Here is a 26,897-nt window from a genome sequence, read left to right on the forward strand (position 1 = left end):
CAAGTTTTTACCCTGCTCCTGCATTCTGCCAGTGTTCAAAGGGAAAAAAGATGGACCTGGAGCCACTGGCAGTAAACAAGGATCTCAGAACAAAGAGTTTGCACCAATCTGACTGCCATGTCCAAACAGCGTTAGAACAATCCTAGTGCAGTAAGCGCTGTGATGGCATTTAGTGAGGTGGGAATCTGGAGGTAACAGTAATGTTGCAAAAGCACGAGCATAAAGAACAGTATTTTTTGGAAAATGGTTTCCATAAACAAAGCAAAGCTGATACTTGATCCAGTAATGCAGGGCATATTCATATCACTTAGGCAATGATGTCCTGAAGTATCTGTGTTCTTATCAGTCTTTTAACTTGCATCTGAATCTACCTCACATATAAGGGTGTTTAAATGGTCTTTAAACTTAAACTGTGTTTAAACTTGATGGCAGATCTCTCCCAAGATAGTTACTTTCTCCTCCACCATGCCAACACTATGGTAGCCTGCTCAGCAAACTCAAGAAACATATGGTGCCTGCTAAAACAACATCTCCAGCTCCCAGCTCACTTCCAGATTCCCTCAAGGGCTTCATGGGAATAGAAAGGGGTTGGGCTGTGAACTGGATAAAATGGTCGTGGCTCTGAGTCTCTTCTTTTCTTGAGACCTACCAGAAATAGGTAGGAACTTACTTGCATTTGCACGTGTGTGTAAGCTGTGAATCCAAAGCTCCCAGGTAGTGCAGGAGGGTCACACGCTAGAGAAGGGACCTGCAACTTACAGATTTCCCTTGCTACTAGAATAAGCCATGTGGCCTGCCCAGCTAGAAAAGTCAGAGCTACAGAAGTTGGAGCTCTACAGCAAAGCAGCTCAAGAATTAGTATTTATGCAGTGAAGAAAAGTCTAGCTACAGGTACAATTCCTCATTTCAATTCTACTCTATTATAATTTTCCTTCTCATTCTCCTCTAGTATAAAATAATACCAGTTTCATAGAAACGTCAAGGTTTACATTAACGTCTTTCTTACCAGAAGACTCTTTCCCAGGATGTTTTCCACGAGCTTGAAGTCATTACGTAATTGTTTGCTCTTGGAACTGGTGCCTTCCATCTCCTCATCAGCATAAAAGCGGAAATATAAGGATTCATCCTTAAATTCACTTTTCTCCAGGACTGGAAACAATATATATGAAATATATACATGCATTTACACAGAGAAAGAAAGAGAGAAACAAAAAAGAAAGTTAAAGGAAATCCTAAACATTTCCCCAGTCTTCACAGAACAAAGACCAGATGCATCCCTATCAGTCAGCTATTCAGCTCTATATTTTTAAGCTACTACTGTATTTTAGGGATAGACTTTTCTTCACAGTGCAGGGTAGCTTATGATACAATGTTTAACCTCCCTGGCATGTAGAATGCATATAAAATGCAGAAGATCCTCTTGGAAGAAAGATGCTACTCAATACCTTATACTCCTTTCCCATGTCAAAATTAATATGGTAAAACTATAAAAGAAGCAAAGAGGGGTAAAATGGCTGTTTAAAGGTGAGGTGGCTAAACAGGCTAAGGCTTTTCAATCTAAAAATGAAATTTTTAGAGAGAGAAATGAGTTCTACGAAATTCTGGAAGGCATGACAAAGTTCTTTATCATGTTTTCAAATACGAGACCTGGGGGCTTCAAATAAAAGCAGCAAGTGACAATTTAAAAACCTGAGGAACAACTTTACATTTACATTTACAACAACATTCAACATATACTTATGCAAAGGAACTCCTTGCCAAAGGATGCTATGAATGCCAAAAGTTTACATGGGCTCAAAACAGATCAAATTCTTTAAAGACAGACAATTATTCTTACATTCTTCCTATTAGTTATTTACAAGAATCTGCTCTCAAAAATCTTATTCAAAATACAGAGAGCAAATGTTATTTATGACTAAACCTGGGTGTTTCATTGGACAAACTATGCTTTACTCTTAGGACTTTGTATATGCTATTTGATACTGACACAGATGTGGTTTGTTTACTTTCCCAGTTTAGCAGCAGCATCACTGAGGATGGGTGATGTCTAACTTGGCAATTTGGCACTTCAGATTTGGAAGCTTCAGAGATTCAGCACTGAGGATTGTGCTTGTTGTCCAAATGGCAAGAACTAGGCAATTTTGTGTTGTACCTGACATTTCTTGCTGATATTTCAGGACAGTACTTGGCTTGTGCCTTGGTCTGACAGCTCTGAAAGAGACGCGGTGAAAAAACATTCCCCTTCTAGCTTGTCTAATCGTTTCAGGGCTCATCATAACTATTAGCAAGGGGATTCACTTGGGAAGGTACTAGGCTTAGACATTTTGTGTAAGCTCGAAGACTGCTTTTTAGAAGGACCTGCTGGATGCCTGCAATTGTATGCACGTCAGCATGTATGGCACAGCCTATAGAAAAGGGATTTTCAGACAGTCAGCTAATCTGACTGAAGTAAGAGCTCCTTTAATTGGCTGTGGGAAGTAATATTGATGCATTACCATGATGCATGAAGCCGTTATTGCAGAGTCCAACACCCAGTGCGACAGCTTCCTCCCGAGTCTGACAGTCTCCCTAGAAACAAGAGGATAAATATTACATCTCAGACAACTTCCTAAGCTAAATTATTCCCCTTCCCCACCGCATAGCTTGTGGATCTGAAAATTAGCAGGATGGTCTTTGTAGGGAACAATAGCAAGAAATTAAAATAGCTACCCCATTGCCCAAATCCCATTCATTCCTATATATAGCATCTCTTGCCTCCTGTGGGAACTAGGAGGACAAAGACCAGGATTCTGGAAAGTAGCTGTTTAACCCACAAAGGGACATAATATTATCTCAATGTAAAGACTTTTTATTTGCAATCATAGTGTTTGACTTCAGGACCCATTAGCCACAGCAATAAAACTCATTCTTAGAGAGAGAAGTTGAGAGACCTTATCTATATTCAACCAAAGGGAGGAAAACCTGAGTAAACCCAGTGCACATGAACTCCAGAGGTCAGACTGGTTAAAACTGCAGTGGCATTCTTTTCTTACACAGCAGACCTACTAACAAAGGCTTCAGTTTCTCACTACCTGAAGCCTTGAATGTAGTATTTCAAAACAGGTACCAAAGGTGACTTGCAAATTTACAAATTGACCTGAAATGGCAGCATTAAGTTTTGCATCTACAACTCAGTTAAATACAAGAAATGCCTAGTTTTCTCTACGTATCTGCTAATTTGCAGCCACAAGTGAGGACTTTACAAACATGCTGGCTGTACTTTTAGGCGGATATATAAGTTCTAAATACTAGTGGTAAAAATCAGCAGGCACTATTGGTCTTACCCAGATGAAAAACATTGTTAACACTGGTCACTAGATGCAAGATTACCTACTTCCCAGTCCCCAGGCGGGCACAAGAGAACCTGGGATCTGCTATCTCACTAAAAGCAGTTGGTCAGCTCATTCCAGCAGGCAGGGGACCTGCTGCTTTGGCAGAGGAGCAACTTCAGCATATTAGTTTCAGTCCTACTAAATTAGAAGCTGTATCTTACACAAGTATTACACCTTCTTTATTCCCCTCCATCTGGAGAACTAGATATCCTGAAGGTGTAGCAGCAACTGCAGAGTAGCGTATGGACGTTGTTTTAAGCAAACCGGCTTGCAGACCAAGAGCCCTCTGATCTTCTCAGCAGAACATCAGTCCTGCTTCAGGTCCTACTAAGGAGAGCAGTAGCTATTTGCCAGGCAAATACTGGCAAAGAACATCGCTATGGTGTAAAGATACTATTTAAATACAGGATAAAACAGGATCAGGTCTTGCCAATCTGCAGCACTACTGGCTCTTGTTGAAGAGACTTTCTGAGAGAAAAAAAAAGGCATGACATTTACAAATTAAGAACTAAATACTGTTGTGTTGGTAGGAAAAAACCAAGGCAGTTCTGGAGGAACTGCATGATTATGTAATCACACAAGGAAAGCCAAGAAAAGGGCTTTAATAAACCTGAAGTTTAACTTTTACTACAAACTAATTTCAAGTCTTCGTAAGTCCTTCCTCATTTTCAACAACATCCTGTCATGCGACAATTCTCAACACTCACTTTGTGTTACTTTATGGGATAAATAGGTAGTTTACTTTACAGAGGCTGGGACTTAAAAATCTAATTTATTCTTTCAACTGTAAATAAACTGGAGGAGAAATGCCTTCTAATGTTACTCTCAATCTACTTTTGGTTTAGGCAACAAAATCTTTGTGTAGGATGGCTCTAAACCAGAGTTGGCTACTCCTGATGATGTTAACTTGGCCTCAAAACATTCCCCTAGCAAAACAGCATTCTCTAATTATAAAATATAACTTAAAATAGATCATTTCAGCTCACCTGTAAGTACTTCTAAATGTTATGTAGCAATCTGTCCAAATACAATGAAAGCAGTAACAAAAATCTTAAGAAAAGAACCACTTACAATCAACAATCTTGACAGAACATGTCTCTCCTAACTTCCTCATACAGAAACTGGATGTGAAATGAGATACACTAGTTTTGACAAGATAATTTAGGTTTATTCAAATACAATCACTGAATTTGAGTCAGCAGAATTATAGAAACAGTTTATAGTCAGTACCATAGTGAAGAATCATGTCCAGAGAACACTACTATTATTACTATTACTACTGCCACCATTACTATTATTATTATTGTTGTCTAGTTCTGGTAATGATGTCTAAAGCCCTAATCATGGTCCATGGCTGATTGTTTTGAGATGCATAAGCACAGCAATTAAGATGGTCTCTGACCTAGATTGTTTACAACCCACATGTAGGAGAAAAGAAAGTAGCTGAACACAGATAGTTAAGAACAGCAATCAAATCACTTTTAAATATTTTGTTGATATCATGGAAAGGAGAATTTTAAGATTATGAAGTGTTCCTTCCAAGAGGGAAGGAAGCCTAAGGTAATGCAATGCACAGAGGTGTGTGTACCTTGCGTATACTGCAATATATACTGCAATATATACTGCAATAGAAAGAAGGAATGGATGGATGGAAAGAGATGAGAGACCCACTGGAGCAAAAGACCTAAAGAATCTTACCAGCAGGTTTCTACTTTGCATTTGTCCCTTTACTTTCATTCTACCTTTCATGAAATTGCCATTTTAAGTTTCTTAGATTTAGGACTGAGGATTCAACTGGTAGTGTTTTATCACAGATAATTTCTGGAAGTCTGGATATAAATTTTCAGCCAGATGACAAAAGTACTGTTTTTGTGGCAGTGCAGTCTTTTAGTGCACCTAAGATTCTGTAAAGAGCTCTGACATTTGTAAGTAAAGTCTGTGTTCCTCTCTGTTCTCAGCCTACTGGCAGCAAGAGAAAGATTAGGTTGTAAAATGAAGTTGAGAGGGTCCAGAATCAATGAAAGAATGAGTCCCTTCCCTTCAAGGATTACCTCTAAATATACATAGGGACCATAATATAATTCACAGACACCTTCAGTCTAAATCCATGGATACAGGTCAGATATTTCTCCTTTCAGGCTCTGACTGCTGAAACCATTTCTCTGTTACTTTCAAAGGGTCACTAAAGTAATGCCTATGGAGAACGCTAATACAGCATTATGTTTTCCAGGATTTGACTTTGTGCCTCTAAAAAAGGCATAAAACACTTCCACCTCCAATCAGGACTTATGCTCATGTGCTTCTCTCCACCATCATACTTAATGCTTTATTTTAGCATCTCATGTACAATTTGCCTAAGACATACTATGGGGATAACTGCAATAGGATCCAGCTATTGTGAAGAGCTATAAACGATAAAAAGACATCAAGCAAATTCAGCATTAAACCTCCAACTCATTAGGAAATCCCTTGACCATCCTCTCTCACATGCAAAAACTCCCTTGTAGTGAATAATCTGTGCTAGCATATCACAGGGCACTTTATTAATAAACCTGATAGTCAGAGATGCTCAGCTCCTGCAGAACCCTGATGTCTACAGAGCCACAAATGCACTGCACATCTAATAGTAGAGCTCTTAATGTCTATCCAGTTCCAGACTCTGAGTGCATACAATACATAGGGGATAATAACATATATCACATTTGAATACAACTGTTCAAAGGTACACAAGATTAAGCCTCATTGAGGACTCAACTTATCTCGTCAGAAGCATAATAGCCAACAATTTCCAGGCAGGAGGATCAGGGTACAAAATACAATTGATGCTGTTTCTTTGATTATAAAAAAAGTTCTTACTCTTCTGCTCTGTTCAGTCTTACGAATATTTGTAAAGGTCAAGGAAATGAAAAACAGCTTTCTCATTAGGGAGGGCTCCCACTGGCATTTATAGTCTAAATTGCAAACAGAAATGAGAGAGACTATCCTTCAAGACAGTCATCCGTATGCCACTAAATCTAACAGAAACAAGTCCTCACTTTTTTTGTGCATTTCTAAACTAAAATCATGATGCAAATTGATCATCAGAAACAGAAATAAATATATCCCAGCGTTTTTGTGTAACAGGTAGTTATCAGACCAGACACCGTCCCCAAGATTTTCAAGAACAGATGCCTAAAGTTAAACTGAAAGGTAGATATTTGAGCAGTTAAATTAATGCACTACTCTGCAAAAAGCTGAGTATTTATTAGCTCCCACTAAAATCTGTTGTTAGCTAATATGGCCAAAGTATGAATGGTTGCTAGAAAATAGTTCAATCTAGTATGAAAACTCCAAGCGAACCCCCATGAAAATTACTAATTGTAAGGATCTACGAACAAAGTTTAAATCAATCTTTCCTGCCAAATAGACAGGAATTCATCTAAGTCACAGACAGTGATTTACATGTTTAACAATGTTCCCCTTTAACTGAGCACAGAAGAAATTTCCCTCATCTTTGCATCTGTATACGTGTACGTATGCACACATATACACAACATAAATTAAGACTCTTCTGTATCTCCATATCTGGCTTTAGTACATTCTGGTTCAATATTAATGGAAAGTTCAGTACACAGGAGAACTAACAGCCAGATTAACCTACCAGAACAAAGAAAAATGGGGAAGAAAATGAGCTACCTTTTCCAGACCAAGAGCTGATGTTTTACCTTGCTGTCTGAGTCTTTCTACTCCCTACAGCTCTGTGATTAACTATTATATTGGCCAGATTAGCCTGATTACATCTCTCTCCTTTGGCCAAAGCAGACTTCTTTTCCCCCATAGCTTTCCATGAATAAGACCCCCTTAAATCACATGTAACTGATATGACAACCTCAGTACTAATATTCTTGCTCTCCTCTACGCTCTTAAGAGGAAAACAATTGAATACTCCATTCTCATTCAATTATTTGGCACACTTAAATCATATCAATCTTATTAATGCAGCAGGACGTCAAATGCAATTTCAGGAAACATTTCTGAAGGACAACATCCCTGGTTGTCAGAGGCCTGATTCTCATTCAAACTAGCCTCCCTTTATGTCATTTTGGCAGTATAGGACTTAATGTGATTGTGAATCAGACCATCATTTAAGACAAAACCAGAATGTGTATTTGACTCTCTGATGGGGAGCAACATGGCACACTCTCCCTTTAGATCGCTTTAGACTATCAAAACTAAATTTTTAATTTCCCAAGCTACAGGCTCTTTTCTGTAATCACAAGGTAAATGTGGGGCAACTACAATTTCTAAAGACAATGGTGTAGGTTTTGGTGTAAAACTCTAGATTCATTTTTCAATAAAATTGTACCACACCTATACGAGATTAAATGAGATCAACATCACTTTATGTCTTCAGAAAATCACAAGAAACAGAAAAGATCCCTGAGAACAGCCAGTTCATCACTGCTAGGGCTAACAAAGGACTTTTTCCTCTTTATGCTGCCAGATAACAAGTTTTCACCAAATGAACAATAACAGAAGCATAAGATTTTAAGGTCAAAGAATCAGCATATGTTTAATTATGTTCTCTAGATAAATGTGTTTTATTTACTTTTAAATGGAATTGAAAAATTAAGCTACTTGTCAAAGACAGCAGTATCTTAAAATTTTCTTACCTGTGCAATAAGCCAATCCACTAGTTTACTTGCAGGGATTACTGATTTATAGGTCTTTAGGTGGTAGTCACGGTCTCTAATTAAGAAAGAGAATTCAGGGAAAATCAGGACAAAAAGGTAAACATTTCTTTTACACTCTAAACCTACATATACTATTGTGACCTACTATGATGAAGTTGAGGAAAGAAGAAGAATTATAGATGGAAAAAAATGAGACTCCCAGCCATAAATAAAGAAGACAAAGAATAGGAAGCAGATATCCTTTTTCTCTAGAAGAAAGGGCTAGTTTTTAAACTTTTCTAACAACTTGAATTATGAAGATATTTCAGATCAATACAGAGTAGTGTTATTTCAAATTTCTCTAGATGTTGTTTCAAGCCATCTTCAGAGAGCTCATATTCCTGCCAGAGGCAACCAGGACATTCTTTTCACAGATGTACTGAGCTGCTTCTTTAACTCAGGTTAGACTATTGCCACCATCGGTCCTGTTGAAAATCACATTCTTCTGGCTGTAAGTCATCTTCTAGTTTCCATCCTAAATCCACTCATGTCCAGTTTACATTTACTGGCCCAGTGCCAGCCCCATCTATAAGCTTAAATACTTCTTCTCTAGTCTTTACCCATCGGTGTATTCATAGACAGTGACCCTACATATTCCCTCTGTGCCCCCTTTTTCTTAGGCTCACTGAATTAAGCACCTTTTAGCCTACTCTGTCAAGAGAGATTTTCCTGATTCTTTGCACCTGTTCAGGTTTTACTTCCTTTAGCAAAATATCACAGAGTAGCCAGATACAAATAGAGTACACAGTGTTCTTTTATAGCGTTAGAGAATTTCAGCCATTGTAAATAAAAATGAAGTGTTGTATTTAGGTCTTGTAACACAACTTGCACCATCTCACACACAGCCCTTGTAGAGAGTAGCACTGTTCCTGAAATAAGGAAAAGAAACCCTACTGTAACTTGCTGCGTTTAGCAGTTTTCTTCCATTCCTCTTCTGAGAGCCATGGAGATAACTGATGTTTTTAGTCTTTCATAAAATACTTCTAAGGAATTTTGATACAAATATAAGAAGGCTATGTGGCTCAGGACATTGGGCTCTAACACCTTTCACCTCCAGGTCCCTGGATTTAATCCAGCTCATGAGAGAATAAAAAGCTCTTTCCATTTTAAGGCTGTTTACTGGCCCGTGTGAAATAAGTTTGGTGGTCTTGATCCAGTTCCTAGTTCCACATCACAAAAGCCATTACCGCAATTAATTTGCATTAATTGGTTCCCTCTTGTTGAGAGTCTCAGTAGAGAGGCCAAATGCTGAATGGCCATGAAGAATTAATTCCTCTCTCACCCTTGGAGGTGGTCCTTCTATTTCAAGCTTGAGGTCCACTGGCATGACTGTGGAAGGAAACTTTCACAGCCACTGTCGACTGTTTTACAGTCCGGATGTATCTATACAGCAGCTCAAGAGAAGACTTTGTTCTTCAGTCTTGTCAAATCAACCTCTTTCATTAGCACCACCCCATTTGATATTTCCTTTTTTCTAAAAGTCTAAAATCAAACCACCATCTAAAATTCATTCTACTCCTGTTTTCCTTTTACTAATCATTTACAGATACAATTATGTTGTGACTGGCTTTTGTAAATAAATGCAGCAGAAATGCCTGTGTGTTTGCAGAATGCAGGGTGTGAGAAATCAGAAAGGGAAGCAGGACTTTCAGAACTTGGGGGGAAACAAAAAAAAAACCAAACAAAAAAAAAACCCTGACAGCATTTCCAGAAATATGTGTCCTCAGAACAAAAGCTTTCCTCATAGTGCTTACACACATTTTTTGACTTGTCTTCCAGTAATGTGCTAAACCCAGCACAAAACTGTGGGAGTTTTCTGGGTAGTTTTTCCCTCTCACACTCTTATCTTGAGAAAATGTGCTTTTGAAATGTCAGAACAATAAAGCAAAGCATTAAAATATTAAGTACTAATGAGTACGGGTTTCCAGATTGTGAGAAGCAACTCCCAAAATTTTAATACAGATGCTGACATAGAGCTAGTTTTGAATAAGCTGGCATCAGGATCTTGGTCCAAGGCCCAGTCTTTCACTGCTTGTAGTTAAATGCTTGTCAAGATGAATATTTCAATATTAGTTCACTGACTTTTCCCCCCGTTTCAATCTAGCGTGAACAAGAATAGAGTGTAAATCATAGAATGTTATCCAGAACCATGAGCTGCAGGTGAACAGTCAAATATCGATGTGGGAACCACTGGAATTTTGGCAGAACCTCGCTGCTCCACAGAAACTAGAGGAATATAATGGTCTTCACAGGGACTAGCCCATCTACGCACTGAAGTATTGTCCATCACATGTGTAAGTGTGAGCAAGCTCTCCCACCCTCACAACTTCCCCAAAGTAGATCAGAGACATATTCAGAACCTTCTGTACATCTATGATTTTTCAAAATGTTTTACTTTTTATGTATCATCCCTCAAAGTAGCATGCATTGTTTCCAGTGGGATATATCATCTTATCCTCAAAGTATATCAGCGTCAGACTTTACTTAAAGAAAATTATAAAGGCAAGGCTACATGGAAACTCCCAGGTTTTCAGGGAAGACAACTAAGCAAAATTACATTCCAAGGTTGTCAACAAAATAATTGAATTTTGAACTTCATGATTCCTCCAGATCCTCTTGGCACATGCACCTGCTACTCCAAGCAGTTTTGCTGATTTTCTAGAAGGAAGATGGTAGGCCTACAAGAAAGGTAGGCCTCATCAACCTTGCTAGCATGATTGCAGGGATCAGCAGTCTAAAGATGCCAGATAAAGCAGTGGTCCAAAGGCACATCAGAAAGCGATAGGCTTTGCACAACTAACTTGGCTAAAAGACTGGGATTGTTTAGTCTGGAGAAGCGGAGGCTGTGGGGAGACCTTATTGCTCTCTACAACTACCTGAAAGGAGGTTGTAGTGAGGTGGGTGTCAGTCTCTTCTCCCAAGTAACTAGCAACAGGACAAGAGGAAATGGCCTCAAGTTGCATCAGGAGAGGTTTAGATTGGACATTAGGAAAAATTTCTTCACCAAAAGGGTGGTCAAGCATTGGAACAGGCTGCACAGAGAGGTGGTGGAGTCACCATCCCTGGAGGAATTCAAAAAACGTGTAGACGTGGCACTTTGGGACACGGTTTAGTAGGCATGGAGGTGTTGGGTTGACGGTTGGACTAGGTGATCCTAGAGGTCTTTTCCAAACTTAATGATTCTATGATCCTATTCTAAAAGCTAGCTAGCTCCTTTAGGCTAACATTAGGCTTGTCAGAGGCAAAGACATGATAAAAAGACATGAAAGGATGACAGCCTAGGAGATGCAGTTTTCTAACAGGGAGATAAAAGGAAGAGTGAGTAGGAAAGAGAATGGTGGGAAGAAGAGCCTGAACATACTGAGAACATTAAGTCTGTCCAGAAGGATCCTAAAACTTCTGACACTCTGCTATTTTTCACTGGTCATTTTAGATTAATGCTGTCACTAACACAGATTAATCCTCATATTAGAAGATTCTCCAGCTGGGATTCTATTACAAAAATAGCACATTGATAAAACACCACAAGACAGGCCTATGGTAGTTATTTTGTCTTTGTTGATTCCCTAAAGCATAAGACTACATCCCTTTCAGTTTGTGGGTACCCTGAGGTCAGTGAAGTTTTTTCAGCTTCACTTATCGTTATTCCTACTCTGCATGTGAATTGCCATCTTAAGGGGTGAAATGTGTATGTGCAAATACACATGCATATACATAACCATTTTGCCTACCAAGGGCTGCACCACACTTTCTGGCTCTCTTCATACCCTTTAGGCTAACTGAAATGTGTACTATTGTAGAATGGCTGCTCTGGGGAAAAAAACAGAGATCTAGTTAGGCAAATTTATGACTGACGAACTGTAACGTATCTTTGCTGCTCCTTTTAGCATGACAATGACATCTCTCAGTGAAACATCTATTGTACAACTTGGGGACAAGAGGTCTGTTTTGTTGAATTTGGGACTCCAGCCATGCCCACACCAGAGGTTTTTTTCTTATCAGTTTTTTCTACGTAAAAATGAAGTTCTCCTAAGTGAAAATACCTACTTCTCCATTGTAAACACCTAAACAGAACACCTACATGGCTCTGGGTGGTTTCCATTATAGGCCAGAAATGTTCATCTGATGTCACAGTAAGGCAACAACATCTGACAATCATCTCCTGGGATCTGGGAAGAGAGTTAACTAGCGCTTGCAGATTATCTCAATTCGTTAGCATTTATTTATACAGAGCTAAGTTCTGAAGATTCCACCCAAAATTTTCAGGGTTTTTTCAAATTACAGCTTCAGGTTTTATTCCACTTCAGAATGGTTTTTGTTTGTTTAGGGTGCTTTCAATGAAAGAATCCTAGCATTGCATTGGAATCTGTTTACATCACTTTAGCATCTGTTTATGTTTGCTACAACCCAAATAATACAGCAGCTGCAATCACACTGCACAATCTGCCCTGAATCAGTAGTCACTTATTAATCACACCCACTTTAACTCACAGAAAATGCCACAGTAAACAAATAAACTTGTGTCATGCTAACAGCCCTCATGAACTGATACAGGAAGCAAATGTCAGGAAGACTATAACACTAGCCTTTCACTCTCCCAGAACCCAGTTCCAACCTCCTCCAGCAGAAGTACAACTACAAACCTAAACTGTGGAGATAGAAGGGTAGTAAAAGAGCCAAGAAAATGCACAGAGTTACTGTTTATAATAAGAAAGAAGAAAGATTTCAATAGTAACATGTCATCCTTTCAACAAAGCCAGAAAATATATACAATGGGATCATGAAGGTGAACTTACTTTACCACTGGAGTATATAGGCAGTGAAGTCGGCAGTAGAGCCTCACACCCTGAAGAAGGAAAGATGCATGGTATTATCAGTTTTTTCCTTTTCAAAGAAACACTGACTAGCTAAAGCTAGCAAAGCCTGGACAGTGATGTCTCTACTCAGCTGGAATTATCTATTGATTAATTGTTTTTCAAAACAGTTCCCTTATCGTCTCTGTCAAACATTCTTTCTTCTTTCCCTGCCTCCAGAAGCTGAAAAATCTGTTATTTTATCTCTAATCACCTCCATTCCAACATTTTCTCCATTAATCCTTCCTCACAATTAACACATGAACTGATGTCCATAAGAAAAAAATCCAATTTATTAAAAGGTATATGGGCAGATATGGGATCAACAGAAATCATTTGACATACAATTATCAGGAACAGCAGTTAAATATTGATCTCTTCTATCTCCCTGAACCATAATGCCCAGATTTTCAGCAGACATGCTGTATTATGGCCTACTGTTTTCTTTTAAGACCTTTTGTTACTATATTAGGATTGTAATCAGCAGTCTTGAGTGCAGTCACAACTGTATTGTTATTTATTGCTAAGCTCTGCTTCCTCTCCCTAGAGTGAATGTCTCCTGTGGCATTAGGATGTATAGCTTAATACAACAAAGATAAACAGCATTAGGGATCTCCTATACAACAGGTCAATGACGTTCAGAGGCAGAGCAAACTGTTTTGATGCAAATCACAAGGTTCCAACTAAGAATGATGATACAAACCTTGGACATTATGTCTTCCAATTCACTTCTTGGCTTGTACGTTCCATCATCATAGCGAAATCTGTACATCACCTGCTCATTCTTAAACTGGTGCTTATCTGAAACTAAAATACCAGCATGATAATTAAAATTTGTCTTTTCTCCCCTGCCAAGTTCTTCATAGGCCAGCTGGTAGGTCTACACCTAAGTATTTGCTGGTATCTATCATTTTCTGATGAGAGGACTCAGCTCTTTGAATTTCCCCTTATTGTGTATATACATGCTTATGCACACTTCTGAATAGCTCCACCAACAAAAGCAGTTTTCTAAAATACTGCAGCTCCAATAAAATTGAAATTTCTTCCTTGTACACTCGATTCAATTTATGTAAGGCTTTGGAAACAGTCCTTGTGAAGGTAATTGGGACCATCTGACTTTTTTTGATAAGTTTTGAACAAAGTGCCTGCAAATTCCCACAACAGTTATCACAGCACTAAAGTAATTTTTGCAGTTGCCCGAAGTTCTGCAACTCCAGAAGCAGAAGCATGCTGATGGGAGGAACTACAGCTGTTAGAGGTATTCTTCTACCACGGTTCTTCTATTTACTAGTGAGTTCCTTCTAAAAATCAAATAGTACTTTTGAGAGACTGCTTTTTCACCCAGAATAGCCATTCCACAGTAGGGCAGTTAAAATCTTATTGGGTAATGCTATATACTGATAGGCTTTAAAGACAAGGACACAAAAGATGTTTCAGTGTGATAAGGAACCATTTCAAAAGAAGCATTGGCCAAAATCAGAGAAGAGTTAAAAACCACACCCAGTTTCAAACAGATTTATCCAATGCACCAGACCGGAAGAGGGTTGAAGTCTATATCCAATTATATGTAGGTTTATCCTGTCTCTATTCTAAGGTAAACTTTTTCAATAGAACACGGAGGTGGGAAACACTCATACTGAAGATAGTGATTTAGTAACTAGCAGGAATTATTTGTTTCACTGATTAGTAAATAAGTGGTAATCATAAGTAAAAAGTGCCAACGACTGTTCACATAAGTAACAGAGTATCTTCCAAGATTTTACAGTATGTAGTACAGAAATGCCATTGTTCACAGCTTAATTTAATGGAGACCAGTTATAGCTATGTAGAGAAGGAGGAGGAAATCTAGAGAAGAGCAAACAAAGTAGGCAAATAAGGTGGCGTAGCTTAGTCACTGTAATCTTTCCTGCCTTTGCCAACGTAACAAAACCATGGCCACGTCTTTGTGCTGGAGCACCCCTGAATATTTTAGATGCAGTATTTCACAGTGTAGGCACAGCATTTGATGAACTGAGAGAAAATATGGATTTACACTATTTAAGATACAACTTAGCCTGAGTTTGATTAACCTGAGAAAACTGATTGCACTGGATGACTAAAGACAATTAAACTGGGTTAGGCAGACTCAGAAGTACCAGGGCTCAGTTTAAGATTTAGTCTGCCCCTTGCAGAGTGGGCAGGATAATTGTTTAGAAGGCAGAGACCAGAATTCTTAAGACCTTCCCTCATTACACAGGACATCCCGGTCTATGAATATTTAATTAAGATTCCTGCTTTTGGTGATATTTTTCCTTAATTTCACAGAGTAAAACAAAATTTGCAGGATCTGATGTATATCCTTGTGTATACAGTGGAATCTCTAAGATGTGTAAGCTATTGACTTCTTTGAGTGTCTGCATGCTCTGGATTTTGTATTTCTAAATCCAGTTGAGAATCAAGTCTGCAGAAAGCACCTTTTGTGTCTGGCACACAGCAGATCAGGTGCTGATCACTTCTGCTCTCTGTGACAGGTACCAGAACTTCCATGTCAGCAGTCCCAGATAAAATAGCCAGAATTAAAGGAGATACAAAGGAAATTGAGTGATAAAACACAGAGAGCTCAGCATTTAGCAATCTTCGCTGGCCCTGCTTCTCAGGCAGGCTGAAAGATCAGCAGTTTTCACCTGACAGTAATGTTATGCCAAGAGAAAACAAAAGATAAAAGATATTGCCTAATGTAGAATAGGGGTAAGGGCTTCATTACAGTGCTTAAGTTTAAGTTCTTGCTACATCAGGAGACACACAATGGGATACTTTCATATCTCATGATTTATCAAAATCTCAAGGGATATTTCCTTAAGTAAATGCAGGGTTGCAAACACCTTCCAATGTCTAGCAATAACTGTCATTGGAGACACTAACATCAGGAACTCTAACTAAAGGTAATATTAAAACCAAATCAGATGCATCCTACTCGGGGCATTTGAATAAGGGAATTAGTAGATATAACAGGACAACTTTCTTTGAGCTGTGAATTTGTGTTTAGAGAAAAAGGACACTGCTGAAAGTGTCAAAGTTTGAAGTTATGGCAAGGTAAACAGTCATGAGGAAATAACAAGTCTCAGGAGAGCTTTTTGCACCAACAGTGCAAGTGTACACATTCAGAATGTAGGCAAGTAAGAGTGTGAGCACAAAAGAGCATTCTTCATCCAAAGGGGGATCCTTACACATTGGAGCCAGAGTCTTTCAGTTCTCCAAAGCCACAGTTAGGGCCAAGTACTCAAAAGTGTTCAGTGCTTTTGAGCTCATGCTCAAAGAGCCTCAAAGTCTGGATGTGCCTGAAAGCATGTCTTGGTACCTGTGGGTGGAAGTGTACGTGCAGGAAGGATTATGGTACTGCTCATATTAGATTTCTCTGTGTGTTAATTAAAAGAAGATAACAGACATAATTTCTTAATGGTGTTATTGTCACCTGAAAGACAAGTTTGTGGAGCTGAGTTACCAAGAGATTAAAGCAAGACTAGCCTAATTAAATGGCTCCCCTATTTAAATTGGTTTCCAAGAGGCTGTATGGAAATGTAGACCACTGGTGACTTAAGACCTATATACCTTATTCCTTTGATGTGCATTTTGCAGCTAAACTCACCTGAAAGTTGAAATTGGGGCATTTGCTGTTTAACTAGAACATGACTGTGTTCCTCTGTCTGCATAATGTAATATGAAAATAATAGGAAACAGCAGGACAAATCTGGATTTAAAGGATGTAATCTGGAGAAAGACCTTATTTTAGTAGAAATGCAGATAGCACAGAAAATTTTCAAACAAGCACCTTGTGCTACTTTGGTCATGCAGCACTTCTGTATGCACTATGCTATTCTTCTAAAATACCCCTCATCACAACACTTCAAGGTCATCTGCTGGGTGTGATGAAGAAATATGGTGGATCATTATTTTAAAGAGACATTCTTGCCAAATGAGCTGGAAAGAACAAATCCCACAACAAACTCCCCATCATCTCTTTTCTTTATGACAAGCAGTCTCATTAGAAAGAATGACTCATCGTCTGGAGCCCCTCACTCTGTTTGTACCTGTGCCCCACTCTAAAATGCGCGACTATCCTCTGTATTGCCAATGTCTCATATAGAAAGCTATACTTATTGATTACTACAGATTTTCAAACACACAAAGTACAAAGGAATATACACCTGATACAGTCCGCAACAAAGATGTTGCAGAGAAATCAAGCAACTGCAACAAAGATGTTGCAGAGAAATCAAGCAACTGCAGACATAAACACTTTCAGGATACCCAACAACTTCTGTTTTCATGACATAAATTTGCCCACTCATTAATCCCAAAAGTCATTAAACATTTTGAGGATTTGATGGGTATGGTACAGGAAAGTATTTGAACATCACATGAACAGCTACAGTCAGTTTTCCACCCTCATTTCCAGGGCATTACTGACATCTCTTTATGGCATGGAGCACTCACCATGATGAATAATTCCATTTTCCAATAGTGCCTGTCCCAGGTTGACCCCTTCCTCTGGTTTGCTTATCTCTCCAATCTCTGTGAGCCATGATACAAACTCACTGCAAAGGGAAGCAGAACAGAAACAATTAGGTTTTTTGCTCTGAATATAAGCAGACACATGCCTCTGCAAGTCATCAGCCAACCACAGGAGACTCTATCCTTGAAGCAAGTACGAAAACTGTAGTAAGTGATGATATCTCTACTAGGTGGCTCGATTTCCTACTTTTCTGGAGGAAATGCTCTGCAGAAGATCCAGATCTCCTATCCATGACTTTTCCCACCATTCCCCTTAGCTCATCATAATTAGCATACACACAAAAGGAAAGAAGACCTGGCTGGATCTGTAAAGATGCTGCAAATCCTTATTTTACTGACATCCAAGAGGGAAAAGGAAAGCAAGATTAACTAATGACCTTAAAAACAACAAGTTGGACAGTAGAGAAAACAGCTACTTCTATCCAAGCTATCCCTCCAAGCAGTATTCGTGGTCTGACTCAGTTACATATGCTCACCTTTCTTCACGGGGTCTTATTTCTGCCTGCCCACCCCCAGTGGTGTAATTGCATTGGCTTTAATGGAATCACAGTAGGACTTAGAACAGAAGATTCAACCTACTGAATTCAAGCACAGAGCAGTAAGAGAGAGCACAAAACCCACTGACAGGTTAATTTAAGGTCATTTATTGGAGTTGGTGCCTGGCAGATACATAGATAATGCTTCTAATTTATAGACAAAAGGTGCTAAGTCTGTCTGCTCATGCAGCACAAAACAAAACCTCTCTCTGGTGAGGAGCAAAGCTGCACATACAGGCAGAATAAAAGCCAAAAATGGATAGATATGTAGGATATTACTCAATTAGAAACAGTAAGTACAGAAAAACGGACATTTAAAGCCTGATGAATACAGCACTGCCAAAGCCCTACCGGGCCAAGTTGTTTGCCAGGTTAATTAGCGATTATACTAGAAATGTGTTAAGTTCATAGAGAAGAACAAAAGGAATATATGAAAGTAGAGCAACATATGGGAAATCTGAGTTCAATAAACCACTTGGGTGCTTGCCAATGTGCAGAGGGTTGCTGCTTTTCAAAACCAGTATCCATGCCTCCACTTGTGGGCTCTAAATGAAGTATTTTTAGTCTCTTGATGTTTATCAGAGCTGACTCATCTAAGCTGTAGGTAGTATTTGCATTTTGCCTTTAGAATAACAACAACAACTTCAATACTGAAAACTTCGGTTTGCTGAGGGACTACTCTGTAACTGTCATGGTGTAGAAAAAGTAGCAGAATCTATTCAACTGTGCCAGGGGAATCTCGTGGAAACCAGCAGAGTTTTGTGAAACTCCTGAAGCCAGAGTACTGTAGTGATGAGTCAGACTACCTCCTAAGGAAAGCTCACTCTCAATTTCCCAGTGATTCTGAACTGTTTCTGGAAGTATTTAAAAGCTGAAACAGAATATAAACTGCAGAGAGAAGAGAATTAAGAATGATCCTCCACACTCATTACTGAGAATACAAGACACATACTCTGTGGAGTGCCCCATCACAGACATGCTGGCCAATGACTGTAATCATGTTAAGTACCATGGGTAGATGCCCAGTTGCTATACATTTTTCCATCAAGTGCAATGGGTCTATGGCAGTTTACAGCACTTAAGGAGTTGCCCAAAACTTTAGAGGAACACTGCTACCCTGTTAGCTTCCCTGCTTCTTTTATTTGGAACTGTGTCCCTGGAGTTTATTTGGATTGTAAAAGTAAGGCAGTCTTCTTAAAGTTTGAAATTCTGGGCTGAAAAAGGAAAATAACTGAACGCTACTCTCACAGCCCTGAAGCTTCAGAACTATGGGATGGTTTTCTTAAGAGCCACTTTAAGACTTCTGAGGCATTTGATTCATAAGCAAAATCAGTAATCACTTACTCTTTAGGCTTTATAAGCACTGAAAAGTACATGATCCAGAAATATTCCAAGCACTTTTTTAGGCACATGCTAGACTGCTGCTAAAAAAGCATCAGCTCAAAAAGCAGATGGCAAAGCTTGATTTGTTTCCTCATCTTGTCCTAAGCAGTTCTCCAGTATAACTGAGAGTATCCTCACTTCCCAGTGCTGCCATGCTCAGTTCTCATCTGGCATGCAAGTCAGGACACCATCTCCCAACTATACCTCTGAAATTAAGGACTTGGAACAGCTGGGTTGCTACTCAAGAAATGCACAGGAAAATCCAACCCATCCAGGTTTGTGCAATCTGATCAGATACATTTGGAATCTCCTGAAGTTAACAGATCCTCTCTATTACAAGCTCAATACAGTTCAAAGTTTTGCAATCAATTTAGTGCAGTGCTGAAAAGAAGCATGGCAAGCGTATAATTTACATATATTGGCACCAACACATATCTTTCCCATTGTATCACTAGTCACATGCCTAAATGCCACTACACCTGAGGATTGGCTAGGAAAATGGATTTGAACTCAAGCAAGTCAGTTGCTGAAGTTAGGTTCAATAAATAGCCTTATAAACAAATGCATATGATATTTCAGAAGACATTAGGATTAGTTCATGCTTTTTTTTCCTGCAAACACATTTTATCTCTTGAATTATTAGATGCTATCTGATATCCAAAGGCCAGGAGAAAAATTTTTTTTTGCTGCCTTAGGGTTACTCGCAGCTGCATGTAGCAGAAAACCACTAAGTACATCTCAGCACAGTTATTAGTGACTCCTTTAGGCAGGAACATCTGAAAAAATGAATAGGTCACAGTCAATACGCATTGCCCAGGAATGATATGAAAAGTCTGTGAGTCATGGCTGGATTGTACTGATTGAGTTGCACTCAAGTGAGTTGCCCAGGACTGTACCAACAAGTGACTGTTGGAAAGATATCAGCAGAGTTATTTTCTACGGGGAAGGCTGGAATATCAACAGAAATAATAATTTTGTCAGATATCAGGATACTTGTGGGTATCTCAGTCTGGGCTCAGTTACCCACTGGCAAAGTTAGGTCAAGTCCTCACTACTGGAGCGTCAGGTGGCTGTCAAACTGAGGGCAATGAGCAGGACAGATTGTGGAGCATGTAAGAAACCAGACATTTTAAAAGAAAAAGGAGTAGCAGGAAATCCCAGGTAAGACTTGAGATGAAGCAAAATACCAGGGAATCCACAACAGACTCATATATATCAGCACTGGAAGAAAGTAAGTTTCTGATCTGGTACTTCTTGTTGCATGGAAAATAGGAAATGCTGTATCTTGCCTCCAAAATCAGAGCTTAAAGGTTTCAATTTGAATCCAGCAAGATCAATTTAGGGGGGGGTGGGGGGAGGCGGTGATAAAAGAAAAAAGCAACCAAACCTCCAAAAAACCAAGAATTTTTTTTATAGCTGAAATATTGCCAGCCTATGCTACCGGATTGCCTTCTGTCAGGCAGAAAGACAATGCATCATTTCCACACCATGTACACAAGGAATGCTGCCTGAAAACTGCCATTACAGAGACCAGAGGGTGGGAAGGGAAATGAATGGATAATCTGCCTCGGAACTTTTTTTCCTCCCACAGCTGATCATTTCAATCATAAACAGCTGAGGCAGAAAAGTCTTCTCAGGTCAACTAACGTGTCTCTCTCTGCGCCATGCAGGACATTTCCCTACAACAGCCCCACTGCTACCATATCTAACCTCTGATCTGATTTGTCCACGGGGTCTCTCTTCTACTGCCTCATACATGTCATTCTTAAGAACTATTTTGTAATATCTAGCCTGAGTGAAAGAGGTTTTTTCCAGCCCATACAGCCCTATACTTCTAACAAATGCATCAGGTCTCCCGATGCACAACATTTCATTTGTGTCTGTTACACTGACAAACAGGAAACTTCTAAATTCAATCCTGAGACTTGGACAGTTCTGCTGGATTTAAACATCACCTGGTACACCTTTGCTTGTATACAAAAGAGGATACAGGTTAGGCCACCAGCAGCCCCGAGCTTGTGGGAGTTAAGGTATTTTTTCTTATTCCTTTTGCTGATTTGAAACAGCTGTTATGAGTTACTGTAAAATAGAATGAGCTGTCACTATACAGCTTGCATATGGCATAAAATAGAAATCAATGATTAATTTTAATAAATCACAACTGTAATGGGGGTTATGGCCTTTTCAATTAAGCTGCATCAAAGCACGTCTGATCTGACCTCACAATGCGATACCCAGAAAATCCAGAGTCCGTTCTTTTAATTGGTATGAAAGGGCCTTTTCAATTCAAATGCCACTTACTTGCCAAGAAAGCACTTGGGAACAGTACTTAATTTTCTCCTCCTGTCTTTGATAAGGTTCACTTTCTTGCTCATCATCATTTGGTACAGCTTCTCTCCTTTCTCTGCAATCATGACATATGCATCCCTCTCCATTCCCAGTTTCAAACCTGGAATACGAAGTAGAAATTCCTTCAGATCCTTAACATCAGATAAAGTGTTTGCTCAAAGTCAAAAGCTGAGGCCAAACAAAGTGGTAGAAACACGAAAATTAACTGACTAATTTTCCAAATAAGGGGGAAATTGGATCATTTATTTATCTGAGTACAAAACTGTGACTGTTGAGTTTAGCACCAATGAGATGCTTGCAGCTTTTCTTCTCCATTTTAAAAAGCAGCTTTAAACTTCTGGTTACATCACATCACACAAAGTAGAATGGTTTACAGAACATGGAGAAGTTCCAAAAAAAGCAAGATAAAACATATACCTTCTGAAACTGATTTCCTGTTGCAATTTCACTTTTGACCCTGAAATAACTGCCGGAGTAAGACTCGTTCAAGGCAGCTAAATGCTTGACAGAGCAGATGACTTTTTGAGTGTTCTATTACTTGAAACCAAAAATACAAAACTTCTGAAATCAAATTCACATCCTTAAATAAATCAAAACTAGACAGGAATATTATTTTCTCATCCTTTCTTAATCAGCCTATTTACTAATACCCCTAGGCTAAAAATACAGTTTGACAATCATATTATCAAGTCAATGAAAGAAATACTGAAAGATTTAAGGAATGATAGATAATTGGATATAGAGACAATTTCACATCCACTTTATATGAGTTTCCACATAGCTCATGTTAACTTGAAAATTGCTAGTCAGGAGGATGACCTCTGAAAACAATAGGTGTCTATGTTACAACTATCATCATAACTGGCATTTTCTGGCACTCTTCCCTTTAGACTTGCAAATTGCTTTAGGAGGACAGCACATGAGAAAAGCTGTTTCACTGCTGTAGATGTTTTGTCTCCTCTATCCTGAACAAATTGTTTTGTTTTCTGGCTATATTATGCTAGAACTTGCAAATCTAGGCAACTCTGGAGTCCAAAACAGAGGCACAGGTTTCAGAGGTTTCTAAGATTAGCTTGAAAACAGGCAGCCTGAATTGGTCCTGTACTTACGTGCCTAATTTTTACAGAGGTTGACATTAGGCAGAATTTAAGTGATCAGTGAAAGGCTAGAAAATGTAAACTATACATTCTTTGGGAAGAGTAGTTCACCCTAACTGGACATAAATCCTGTTGCTTTATGGTAAGATACTGAAATGACTTAATAGTCTTCTGTGTCATCAGAGCTGCTTTCTAGCTGTTTGAAAATGCTTAATGCATTTGTCTTAGAGGCTTGAAATGCACGTTCCAGAAATTAGACTTGCACAACTTTTTGTCTTTCAAACACAGTATTTCTTTCATGCGTCCAATATCTGGCTAAAGGTTTTGGCTCCGCAAACCCCCTGGCTTATTGCTGTTATTCTTCCAGCCTCTTCTTCCCCCAATACTGTGATGCAATTCAATGCGAATGCTGACACGTGTAGCTGAGGCTAATTTGCAACGTGAACTTGTGATAGAAAACAGCCTGTGTAATAGTATACATGTTTCCTGCTGGTCTTACATCACTGAATTCCCCAGGCTCTGATGTAAATGGCAGACTGGAATGCACATTCTACCCAACTCATCCTACAGAATTGGGAATCTCACCAAGCTTTCTAATCCAAACACTGATATCTCTGTGACTTTGCAAGTACTCTGATCCAAAGGAGATTTTCCAATAAGGCCTGGAATGTCTGCCAGAATATCTATGCTTATCCCAAGTGGCTGTCATCAGCTGCCACATCATAAAACTATATGACAAAAGGCACCAGAAAAAAACCACTCTTACTAGCCAATGCTGCATGGAAAACTTTGAGAAACTCTCTATTAAGGAGTACTTCTCCCTTCCTAATATTTATTTCGGTCACCTCCCCATATTCTCAAGCTCCCCAATTATGTATGGTCTGTATTTATAGTCCTGTCTTTTTACTTGTTATTGAACCTTCTCTCTCCTCACACATTTTACCTGATGCACAGGAAATTCCACAGAGCACTAGTGACCTCACAAAGCGAAAACTCACTATGAAATGGAGACTCGTTGAACCTTTTAGGGATATGATTTAGCACTCTGAGGGTAACAGAGCCAAGAAATGTATTTTATTAAAAAAATATATCATGTGGAAGATCAGGATCCTTACGGTGAAGTGGGATGCAGAACTGACCAATGAGCACAGATCACCAGCTCAGAATGGTAAAACACTTCCTCTTAATAAAAAATAAAAAAATTTTAAAAAAATCAAAAGTGATTCTCTCTGTTGCCTTCACGTAGTTCTTTTGAATTTACACCATGCCCGATCTACATTTTGAAGGTAGTATCCTTGCTATTATCAAAAGGTGTATTTGGGTTCATATAAGATAAGGTATGTTAGAAATGTTTTATATTCTGTGGTAACAAATAACACTGCAATGTGCATTGTGTTTAGCAGATTAGATGCAAAGCATTGCAACATAAAAACTAAGGTTTGGATTTCAAGGACATTAAAGGTTTTAGATTCTCTGCTTTCATTAAACTTCAGTGACAGATCTGTAACTTTCTTAAAATACTTTAAAAATCTAAAGCATTATTGCTTAGCAAGTACAAGTTCTGAAAACACACTAGTAAAAAAGGGTTTCAGACTGACCTCTTTCGATATTAGCATAGATGAGCAATTACATCTTTACTGGAGTTGTGCATGCAGAGAGGGGAACCACTTCTAAAAGTCAGGCACAGAATGTTTTAAAATAAGCGTTGCTTCCTCTGGCAATGAGCTATTATTTTTCTCATTGAGCAAACAGGGAAGCAGGTTCACTTGTGAAAGTTAGTTCTGATTTTTAAAGGAACTCAGAACTTTTATCACCCACCCTGATTCATGGCTTTGTGAGCTTGCGTCTATTGTACAACACCATTTCCAGATAAGCTTAGTTTTTGTTTCATTCCACAAGAAAAGATAAAAGTGACAAGCACCTGCATACATTTGTCACCATTCTCAGTCTAAGTGTAATATTTCTAGTTTTTCTCCATGAACTGTTCTCTTTATTTCAAGATCATGGAGACTGAGTTTGTGAGAACGAGTTTGTGCCATTGCCTCTGGAAAAAGGCTGCATGCTGGATTGTCTTCTGTCCTTTTACTGATAAATACAAACACAATTTTATCTTAATTACCAATAAAAGACCAAAAAATGAAATTGATTACATGTCATTTTTTCATGCTAATGCAATGAATCAAAGAAACTGACTCTGGCAAATAAAAATATTTGATAAATATACTGACCCAAGCCCCTAAAAACCCCAAGGTACACATTCAGAAATATTTGTTTTCCATCACTTGATTTTCTTTGTCGTTAAGGATAGATTTTAATTCTGCCCATGGAGGAAAAACTGCAACCTTCTCTTTTTCTCTCAGTATATACATGTATATACACGTATAAGTATGTACATGTATATACTTATACGTGTATATACATTTCTCCTTTGTACACAAGTTCATTCAGTGCATTAGAAAATACATTAGAAAATACCCACTTACTCTCTCTCTGCTCCCTTTCCTTGATTATCGCATCCAGCCATTTCTGTTTGTCCTCTGCAGTCTTGGCCATACAGACAAACCATTTGTTTTTGGCTGTGTTGTGTATCTTCCAGCCATTTGTCACAGTGTAGCCGTTGCTGTGGTAGTCTGCTGTAAAAACCCAAAGCACAATGCACACAGTGAATAGAAGCCTGCTACTCTAATCAAATCAGTGTGGGATACCTTAATTAAAATTTTCTTCTTTGAAGAGCTTGATTTCTGGAGGTATTCCTCATGCACCAGTTTTACTGACTGTCCATGTGACTGGTTGTTACTTACCACTCTGGAAGTACAAATATTAATAAAAGTATCTATGGCTAGGCTTGTTCAACTGACTGAATGTTTCAGTCCTAAGAGTGACACTTTGTAATTTCACCTCAGAAGAAGAACTAAAATATTTTAAATACAATGACATCAGTGAAAAAGTCTACTATGTTTGTTCAGGTTATTTGTTCTGAACTTTCTGGGGACACGCTAACTTCTTGCACCATAAGGATTTTTGTCCACAGGACATGGGAACTTTTTAAATGTCAACTGTTTAAAGGACATAATATTAATTCCTGACTTATTACAATAGGAGCAGGGGCTGGTGTGGCCTTTCCGGATGAAATCAGAAACCCATCCAGTCTTCCTGCTTGTGTCAGAACACAAGAATTGTAACACAACTGCATTCCCTTATTTTGTTCATGGCCACATTCCATGCTACTGATTTGATGCTAAGACTAATATTTGGTAGTATTCTAAATGAGACGAAGATCCAGAAGTTCTGTTATTATAGCTGTAATGGCTTAAGATGCAAGAAAAGAAAGGATGAAAGAAGATAAAGTACCTTTTACTAAATTAACTTGGATTAGGAGAAAAAATAGACAAGCTTCAGGGTACACAAACTCTTCATAAGGTCATTTCAGAATGAAGGACTAGTGCTTGAAAGCATGTCCAGTCTTTCAACTACGTAAATTGGTCTAATAATGAAGGCATCAGAAGTTACATAGCTTACTTAAGATTTCATTAGAGGGGATGGACGAGTACTTTTGTACCAACTTCCAACACAAGATCTGGACTTGCTGTGTTGTTAAAAGACAGTATTTGATCTCTTACCTGTTCCATCTTCCACATTCTCCACCTCCATGACTTCTGTATTTATTCGGCCCCTGAAGATATACAGGGACCCGTTGATTGACTTTGTCCGTTTAGATGTTTTTTTCCCAGTAACTCTGCAATTAGGATTTAGACTGTTAGCAATGCATAAGCAAATAGTGTAGCATATACAGGCATGAATCAATCTGAGATACGACTATTAAAAAAGGATTCCAATATAGTGTTTTGTGGTATTTGACCATGTCTCTGATTTTAAATAACTGGAATACTCAATCAGCTCACAAAGATAAGCGCACAACAGTGTCAGTATAGCGATAAAGAGCTTATTTTGCAAGATTATGTGAATATTGTGATGCCTTCAAGATTTACATTCTTGACGACTAACTGATTGAAATGCCAGTACAATTGAACTGCACGTGGCTTCA

General features: G+C 38.7%; 1 protein-coding gene across 4 annotated transcripts in view; it reads right to left on the reverse strand.

The window, feature by feature from the left end:
- PREX1 (phosphatidylinositol-3,4,5-trisphosphate dependent Rac exchange factor 1) overlaps positions 1–26,897 on the reverse strand; it is a 173,106-nt gene that overhangs the window by 39,415 nt on the left and 106,794 nt on the right. For all 4 annotated transcript variants that reach the window (XM_075516828.1, XM_075516830.1, XM_075516827.1 and 1 more), the window contains exons 8-16: positions 26,473–26,588; positions 25,336–25,485; positions 21,708–21,855; positions 17,410–17,510; positions 13,640–13,743; positions 12,880–12,929; positions 8,024–8,099; positions 2,496–2,568; positions 1,007–1,149 (exon numbers count right to left, since the gene is read on the reverse strand). In XM_075516828.1, the coding sequence (XP_075372943.1) occupies positions 1,007–1,149; positions 2,496–2,568; positions 8,024–8,099; positions 12,880–12,929; positions 13,640–13,743; positions 17,410–17,510; positions 21,708–21,855; positions 25,336–25,485; positions 26,473–26,588 (961 nt within the window). The remainder of the gene's footprint in view (positions 1–1,006; positions 1,150–2,495; positions 2,569–8,023; positions 8,100–12,879; positions 12,930–13,639; positions 13,744–17,409; positions 17,511–21,707; positions 21,856–25,335; positions 25,486–26,472; positions 26,589–26,897) is intronic.

Source organism: Mycteria americana, chromosome 14 (genome assembly GCF_035582795.1).
Source record: "Mycteria americana isolate JAX WOST 10 ecotype Jacksonville Zoo and Gardens chromosome 14, USCA_MyAme_1.0, whole genome shotgun sequence".
NCBI lineage: Eukaryota > Metazoa > Chordata > Aves > Ciconiiformes > Ciconiidae > Mycteria > Mycteria americana.